General features: G+C 39.7%; 2 protein-coding genes across 2 annotated transcripts; one reads left to right on the forward strand and one right to left on the reverse strand.

Annotated features, from left to right (window-relative positions):
* Positions 1–676: 676 nt before the first annotated feature.
* On the forward strand, positions 677–1,615 carry LOC124249975 (olfactory receptor 5-like). The gene has a single exon (XM_046681631.1). It carries the CDS (start codon positions 677–679, stop codon positions 1,613–1,615), a length of 939 nt encoding a protein of 312 aa, XP_046537587.1.
* A 3,786-nt stretch (positions 1,616–5,401) lies between these two features.
* Positions 5,402–6,340, reverse strand: LOC124249974 (olfactory receptor 5-like). The gene has a single exon (XM_046681630.1). The coding sequence runs from the start codon at positions 6,338–6,340 to the stop codon at positions 5,402–5,404; it is 939 nt and encodes a 312-aa protein (XP_046537586.1).
* Between the last annotated feature and the right edge of the window lie 2,949 nt (positions 6,341–9,289).

A 9,289-nucleotide genomic window follows, 5' to 3' on the forward strand; every position in this document is an offset into this window, starting at 1 on the left:
GCTCAGGGCTAATCTTCCTCAGAAAAAAGAAAAAGACATATTATCTTTCTGGAAGGAGTCATCTTGAGAAACATTCAGGGAGGAAATTTCTCATTGGTCTTTTCAGAAAAATCATTGCTACTGGTACTTTTCTCTAATAAACAGTGGAAACTTCCTCCAGAAATTCAATCCAGTTAAGAGAGGTATATGTCTCAGAATAAGGGAATTGCAAGTCTTCCTCTATTTAAAATAGTGTAGACAAACCCTGATGTCCTAGGAACTTTTTTAAGGAAAAAAACCCTCCAACTTAGAAAACACCACTTAATGTCATCAAAAGTAAAGAAATAACAGTCATGCCTCACTTTATAAAGCACCTTCTCATCTATTGCCATGTTTAATATCCATAAGGACTAAGGACCTCATGGGGATAGATTTCACCTCCATTTTACAGAGATAAGATAACTGAGATTCATAAAGATTGTCTTGCTGATGATCACAGATTTAGTAAGTCCAGTGTAAGTTTTTTGTTTCCAGTTTTGCAGTTTCTCAGTTGCTCCTCACTGGTCTTCCTGACAACAGCCATCATGACAAAGTTACATTGGCCCTAGAGCCCCTAACCCTATGCACTCTTCCTCTTTTATCATTTTACTTCTGCATGGACCACTGTCTCTACAAACCTATTTCTTTCTTCACTTAGATGGAAAGGTCTCTGGAATTGGCCAATGTGTCCAGAGTCCAGGAGTTTATCCTACTAGGTTTGTCTTCCAGCCAAGATGTAAGGATTGGCCTATTTGCCATCTTTATGACCCTCTACCTACTGATCCTCCTGGAGAACACGCTCATCATCTACCTCATCTGCAGTCACAGGGAGCTTCAAAAACCCATGTACTTCTTCCTGGGCAACCTGAGCTGCCTAGAGATGTGCTATGTGTCAGTGACCATGCCCAGCCTGCTAGTGGGACTGAGATCCAGTCTGCACCATGTGCCCTTCACAGCCTGCATAATTCAGGTTTTTTTATTTGTGTCTCTCATTGGTACCAAGTGCACTCTCCTGTCCTCCATGGCCTATGACCGCTATGTGGCCATCTGTCTTCCACTCCGCTACCCACTGCTCATGAGACCCCAGGTCTGCCTGGGCTTGGCCATGTCCTCATGGCTTGGTGGGCCGCTAGTCTCAGTGGTTAAGACATCATGCATTGCCAGCCTGTCCTACTGTGGCCCCAATGTCCTCAATCACTTCTTCTGTGATGTCTCCCCTCTGCTCAACCTGTCCTGCACCCATGTGGCCCTGACAGAGCTGGTGGATTTCATCTCTGCCATCTTCATCTTCTGTGGGTCATTACTAATTGCTCTGGCCTCCTATGTGGCCATTGGGAGGGCTGTGTTTCGCATGCCTTCAGCTACTGCCCGCTGTAAAGCCCTCTCCACATGCGCCTCCCATCTGATTGTGATGGGCATCTTCTACTCAATGGTCCTCTTCATATATTCCCGACCCAGCCGCGTTGAATCCACAGACCTCAACAAGATGCTGTCAGTCATCTACACGGTGGCCACGCCCACATGCAGCCCGATCATCTACTGCCTGCGGAACAAGGAGGTGCACGCAGCCTTGTGGAAAACCCTCCATCTGCGCTGAGTCTCTTCAGCAATGCAGTTTTCTGTTCCTGATTTTAAAACTTTCATGGCCACAAACACATACACAAATTTCAGAGGCAAATAGAAACCTGGAGGGAAATATTTGCAACATAATGTTTAAAACTTTTTTTAAAATAAATGAGAAAAATATCACTACTCCAAGAGAAAAACATAAGGGAAATGGTCATGAACAGGAAGGTTATTGAAGGAAATATGTAAGTGGCTGATAACCTGCAAAAAGATGCGCATCTCTCGAGTTATCCAAGAAATGCAAATTTAATCAGAAGACAGAAATTTACTCCTTGACAACTGAAAAATATTATATATCTAATACAATATATATATATATATATACAAGAATGTCTACTGAAAAATTGTGAAATTTGGACTAAATGCCATTTTTTGGGGAACAACTCAAATGCAGATCAACAGGATATTATTTAAATATGTTACATTATACCTATACTATGAAATAACATGTATCCACTAAGGAGATTAAACTAGACCTGTAGATACTGCTGTGGGGAGATGTATGTTGTTGAGTTAAAAATGAACGCAGTATATGAGTATGTCAATGTTTTGTAAAACAATAATGATAAATATACTAATAGCAATAGTTATTTATGTTAATATATACCTAGAAAGGATATATGTCAAACAGTTATCAGCTGTGTTTTCAGGCATGAGACCACAGAGGACCAATATTTTCTATTTTACATATTTGAATATTTTGCAATAAGCTTGTATTACTTTTCACCAATTATAACTGAATAAATAAACATAAGATAAAATAGAAATTCAAAGAATGACTTTCTATGGAATGACTTTCTCATCAGACTAGCATATTTTTAAATTTTACTTAAAAAAATAAAAATTCATGTTGACAATGTCTCAAGGGAAACAAGCACATTCTGGTGTCACTTATGAGGGTACAGATTGGTACATTTTAGAATGACACTTTGTTAATAAATACAAAAAGATCTGAGAATCTGAAAGCCTTGCACTCATCAATTCTACTTGGGGAATTTATCGTGAAGAAACAAATGAAAGATGGGGAAAAGTTAAGCTGCAAAGATACCCATTCTCAACTATTTCCACAAGCACACATAGCCCAACAGTTCATCCAAAAAGGGGTAATACAAACGTCCAATAAAAATCTATGGAATGGTGTTCAATCTCCACCGCTACTAAAGAAGTGAAAATCAAAGTAATAAGATGCACTTACACGTGGTAAATTGGGAAAAAAAAGGAAATCATTTGAGAAAACTCAGGTTTGGTTGGATGTGGGGGGAAGGTATTCTCTAAAACTGCTCTGGGAATGCAGACTGAGGCAGCATTTTTGTAAAATAATTTGCCAATATTGATTAATTTTAAATTCACGTACACTTGACACAGAAATTACCATTTTACCTTCATGCTACAGACGTTGAGTTAGTCCTTAATGTTCTTCACCGATTTTCAGCAAGACTGATGAAGTCTGTGCTCTGCACCCCTCCCGCTCTGATCTGTATTTTCACCCTGTGTGAATGAGAGCCACAGAAGAAAAGAAGAAGCACTGCCTTGTGCATAGGAACCGGGGCAATAATGTAGAACTCTGTGAAGAAGGAAACCGGAAGCTGGGCCTTGAGGGTATCTGCATTCAAAGGGAGGACAAGGAAGATCATGGCATTCCTGGCAGATGGAACAGCATCTGCAAAGGTATCCAGACGTATATGTCTAGGTAATGTTGGGTCTAGTGTGGCCGAAACTAAAGCACTGTTTGGGATCTTGAATTCCTAGTCATGTAAGTTCAGCTCTATCTTATTGACAAAAGACAGAGACTAAGGTGATTTTTTAATATTGAAAAACACAGTTTTATTCCAGAAGCAATACATGCTTACCACAAACAAAATACAACAAAGTGAAAATAAAAGCAAAGCCTCCCAGGGTCTTCCACACAATGGCAATCACCATTAACATGTTATAGTATTTATTCCCAAATTCTTTCCTATACGCATATATACACACATGCACTTAAAAAATGAAAACGTAATTACACTGTACATGTCATTTTATAATCTGAATTTTCCACATCACAATATATAATTGACAACATTCATGGCAGTAAATAAACTGACGAATGTTATTTTTCATGACACCATTCCCTTGGGTGGCTATGCTGCAGTTTATTTTGACTACTCCTCCTTAGATTGTTGAATAGTGGTTTCTCCCAATAGTTCTCCATTAAAAGCACAAAATCGCTGTGAACATTCTCACAATTACATTGTTGCGAGCATCCTAAGTTATTTTCTTGCAAAAATGTTTTAAAATGGTATGCTGTCAAAGACCATGCACATTCAGGTTTTTTATGCATTTTGCCAAATTGCCCTCCAGAAACATTGTACCAATTTCAGTTAATAACTTTTATTATTACTGAAATTTGCAAAAAAAAATGTTTACACACTCCTTGAATTTTTGGGTGTGCATCCCCAAAAAATCTCTATGCAAGCATATGTAGACATGTCTTGAATTTTTGTCTTTAAATTTTTAATATTTAAACATTTATTTAAAATTTTTCCTTTTCACCTACAAATATATCAGGCTTCCATGTCAATATAGAGAAATAGAATCAATTCTTTTTTTTAAATTGCTTCATAAGATTTCACAATGTGAAGGTACCATAACTTATTCAGTTGTTATCTTATTGATGAATATTCACTCTTTCCAGTTTAGGCCAATTAAAACAATGCTGCAATAAATATCCTTGAACATGTATTTTTATAAATCAGTGCTTTAATTTTTCTATGAAATGTTGCAAAAGCGGAGATGCTGGGTCAAAGTGTAGGCAATAGATGATGGATGATACCAGGTTGCTCTGCAAGAAGGTCCTAAAAATTTATGCCACCACCCACAGTATTTGAGCAAGAGTGCCCACTTTCCCAAAGACAACTCAGCTCTAGATGTCAACAACCATTTAAATTTTCCCAGTCTGATACAGTGATGGTATAACTTATTGTAATTAGCATTTTTCCTTGAGTATCAAGGATATTTCTTAGATATGTTGGTCACTTGCATTATCTCATCTATAAATTACTATCCATAACTGCTCTCCTTGCCTTGACATACATGTATTTTAAAAGCAGGGCATTGAATGCTTTAAGAAATAATCTGACAGTTCTTTAAAAAGTCAAACACAGAGTTACCATATGACCTAGCAATCCCACTCCTAGGCATACACTCAAGACAAATGAAAATATACATCCACACAAAAAGTTGTACACAAATGTTTGCAGCAGCATTATTCTTAACAGCTAAAAAGTTGAAACAACTCAGATATCCATAAATTGATGAATGGGTAACCAATACCTGGTATATCCATACAATGGATTATTATTCAGCCATAAAAAAGAATGAAGTACGGATACAATTTTCAACACATACGAACCTCAAAAATATTATACGGAGTGAAAGAAGCCACACAAAATGCCACATATTATATGATTCTATTTGTGTGAAATGTCCGATACAGAAAAAATCTGTGGAGACAGAAAGAAAATTAATGGTTTCTTAGGGTGAGGGGTGGAGGATTGGGAGTGACTTCTAATGTGTACAGGTTTCTTTTGGTGGTGATGAAAACATTCTGGAATTAGATAGTGGTGATGGTTGCACAACTTTGTGAATATACTAAAAACCACTGAATTGTACATTTTTAAAGGGTGAAATGTATGGTATGTGAATTGTATCTCAATAAAAATGTAAAGTATTGATAGCTTGAGATCTCCCCCATGCCCTGGTCAGCTGGTCAGCTTCAGGATGAGTGTATGGTTCTATGGAAAGCTGCCTGGACCTCCTTGTTCCGCAGACAATAGATGACAGGATTGCACATAGGCGTGACCACCGTGTAGATGACAGACAATATCTTGTTGAGATCCATGGCTTCTATGCGGTTGGGACGGGCATAGATGAAGATAGTGGCTGAGTAGAAGATGCCCACCACTATGAGGTGGGAGGCACAGGTAGAGAAGGCTTTGCAACGGGCAGCAGCTGATGGCATGTGGAGCACAGCCCTAACAATGGCCACATAGGAGGCTATGGCTATGATGAGGGAACCCCAGAGGATGACAATGGCAGAAATGAAGTCCACCAGCTCTGTCAGGGCCACGTGGGTGCAGGACAAGTTAAGCAGAGGGGAGACATCACAGAAGAAGTGATTGAGGACATTGGGGCCACAGTAGGACAGGCTGGCAATACATGCTGTTTTGATCACTGAGACCAGGAGCCCACCAAACCATGAAGTCATGGCCAAGCCCAGGAAAACCTGGGGCCTCATGAGCAACGGGTAGTGGAGTGGGTGACAGATGGCCACATAGCGGTCATAGGCCATGGAGGCCAGGAGGGTGCACTCCGTACAGATGAGAGAGATGAAGAAGAAGAGTTGGGTCATGCAGGCTGTGAAGGGCACATGGCAGGGTCCAGTCCACAGCCCCATCAGCAGGCTGGGTATGGTCACTGACACGTAGCACATCTCCAGGAAGCTCAGGTTGCCCAGGAAGAAGTACATGGGCTTGTGGAGCTCCCTGTGGCTGCAGATGAGGTAGATGATGAGTGTGTTCTCCAACAGGGTCAGCAGGTAGAGAGTGAGGAAGACAGCAAACAAAACATCTCTTATGCCCAAGCTTGTGGACAAACCCAGCAGGACAAACTGCTGGACCCTGGTCATATTGCCCAGCTCCAGAGATCTCTCCATCTAAGAACAAAATACATCTACAAAATATTTTGCAAATCTCTCTCTACATCTTGCCTTGCCCTAGATCCAAGCCATTATCTCACCTGAGTAAATGAAATAATTTCTTTTCTGGTTTCTCTGCTTCTATCCTTGTCCTCTATGGTCCATCCTTCTTCATGTACCAGCTAGTGGGGTCTTTCAAAATCATATATCATATAGGGTCACTCCTCTGCTTAAAACTCTTGACAGATTCCCCATTGTTCTTAGAATAAACATCATGTTCCTTATCATGGTCTTCAATAAGTTTTCAATGTATTGTCCTCCTATCAGCCTTCCTTGAAAATCCTCTGTCAAACCCTATGCCATTATTTTCTATTCCTGTATCCAACTACTTCCTTTCAGAGTGATTATAATCATTTTAAATTTCCTGTGTGTTTGCTCGCTTATTCAATGTCTCTCCAACTGGATTGTAAGCCTCCTGAGGGAAGGGATGAGATCTGTCTCACTCTGAAATCTATCCTCAATGCCTAGCAAAGGAGTACGTTGCCTGCTACATGATAGATACTCAATATGTGTTTATTCAAGGAATAGTGGATCAAAGATGAATTTCTAGGCATCACATTTCTCAGTAGGTGAAGCAACAAATGATAGGGGATGTTGTCTGGGAGCATTGGGACTCTTCCTTGGTGACCTTCTCTTCAATCTCTGATGGTCATTGATTTTGAAGAGAGTCAATGATATGTGGTTGGAAGAACAGTCACTTTGGGATCAGAAATACTGCCTTATCTACTTATTACAACCTTTAGTACATTTTTTGATTTATGCAAGCCCTTAGGTTTTTTCTCTGTGAAATGAGGAGAATGATATTGACCCCCATGAGATGTTGTGGAGATTATGTAAGAAAATGAAAAGGAAAGTTGTATACAAACGAGTTATTAATTTTGACCACATTGGATCTGTCTCTTTTTAGATTGCATTTTACAAAAAAACAACTCTATGTGGACTTCAGCAGTTCTTCTAGGTATCTTGGAGTAGAGAATAATCCTTATCTCTCTATTCTGAGATTCTTCTATTGATTTGATCACATTTACTGATAAAAGTTACCACCATTTATTAGAGAAGAGAGTCAGCTATGGTAATTTTCTAGAAAAACAAGTGGAACTTTGATTCCTGATTCCTTTTGGAGAGAACTCTATCTCGCCCCCCCCACACCCAGAAAAAAATCTCTTGTTATAAAGACAAAGATAACATTTATTACTTATACTTATATCCAGGCTGGGTCCTTTTAACAAAAGATTTCATTCATTTTTCAATACCATGCAAAGTAGTTCTCATTTCACTTATTGTTAAAGACCAAGAAACTGTGGTTCCCAGAGGCTACAACTACAAAGTGAGAACCCTGGGATTTTTCAAATCAGTTCTGTCTGATTTTGCTACCCATCAATGTCTTGCATTGTTTATGAAACATGCCCTCGGCCTCTTTAAGACCTATCTTAAGTCTCATCACTTTCACAAAACCTTCCTGAGGACAGACGAAGCTATGTCTATCACAACTGCACAGGACAGATGAGGTTGACTCTAATCCTGGTCTTATGCCTTTTACAAGGATCTTCTTTGCAATAAAACAGACATATCTTTGAGTCCTTGACATGCCGCTTTCTCCCTAAGAGGGCTTTGAGCAAGTCAACTTCCCTCCATCCTGGTTGGCTCATAAATAAATTCTGGGATCCTCAGTGCCAGAGTGAAGACTGGACTGGCAATAACAATAATTCTCACTTATCAGCATTTTCCAAATGCCAAATATTGCATCAGGTGATTTTTATTCATATTATATCCACATCTCAACACTGAGAAGTGAGAATCAATGTTCCCATTTTACAGATGTAGTAACTAATGATCAAAGAGTCAAATAGTTTCCACAAGGCCTCTCAATCTATAGTAGAATACAGATTCAAACTTCCCAGTTGTGGCTGACTGCATAACTCATTATTTTCTCCTTTATCTCTTGGGGTTTGGGGTGAAATTTTCATTTTATTTTTTTGAAACATGTTGACCAAAGAGGAAAAGAAAATTATTCTTCCACTCTAGGAAGGAAATATTAGGGCTGGAAAAGCTATTTGAAGGCACTCAGTTTGACATCTCCATTTTCTATAGGAGGAAACCAAAAATACCTACACAGAGGCAAGGGTTGTGTCTGATGTTATGATTACAAAATTAAAACGGATCTGAGTTTCCCAAAATACCAGATGTGAAGTGGCTGAAGCTATAAAAGCTTAAGATCCTGGACAAAGACGCTGTAAATAAGATTCTACTTCATCAAGCCAATGACCCTGTGGAGTAATCTTTCTTAGCCCCACTTTGCCAATGAAGAATCAGAGCCTTAGAAAGTAGAAGGCATTGCTCAAGGTCTCTCAGTAGATTATGGAGTTGGTACTCAATTTAGTTTGGTTTAGAGATGAAGGTCTGCCTTCTGGAGCCATATCCACCTGGGTACTTCACTGCTCTGGGTCTCGGTTCCCTGGATTACATATCTAATTTCAGAGAAGATTAAATAAGGCAATGAGATTAGTATGCTTAATGCTCAACTGAAGTCTATTCTCTTCAGTCCAGTAGTGGTTGGAGCTGTCCCCAGTTCTGAAACAAGCACCTCGCAGCTGCCCTGAGAGCATTCGTCCCCGCCGCGGGGCAGCTGTCCGTGGTTCTGAATACGACACTCCAGGCAAGCAGTTTTAGCTCCGCGTGGTGAAGCTGCCCTCGGTTCTGAACAATTTCTTAACTCCCCTCTTCTTTTTGCGTTTCCCTCCCCTCGTGGAATTTTCTCTTCTAGGATCCACTTTCTCTCTGATCCTGCTTCTGTTAATAATTCCTCTCTTTGCACCTGCACCAGACTTACCTCTGCTATGAAGTCTCTCATGAGTCAAACCTCACAGACCTTAGACACCAAGAGGTGTTTTTTTGCTTACTCACACA

This window comes from Equus quagga, chromosome 13 (genome assembly GCF_021613505.1).
Source record: "Equus quagga isolate Etosha38 chromosome 13, UCLA_HA_Equagga_1.0, whole genome shotgun sequence".
NCBI classification, from domain to species: domain Eukaryota; kingdom Metazoa; phylum Chordata; class Mammalia; order Perissodactyla; family Equidae; genus Equus; species Equus quagga.

Coding starts and splice junctions, on each gene's coding strand:
- LOC124249975 (XM_046681631.1), top strand. CDS start 677: ATGGAAAGGTCTCTGGAATTGGCCAATGTGTCCAGAGTCCAGGAGTTT.
- LOC124249974 (XM_046681630.1), bottom strand. CDS start 6,340: ATGGAGAGATCTCTGGAGCTGGGCAATATGACCAGGGTCCAGCAGTTT.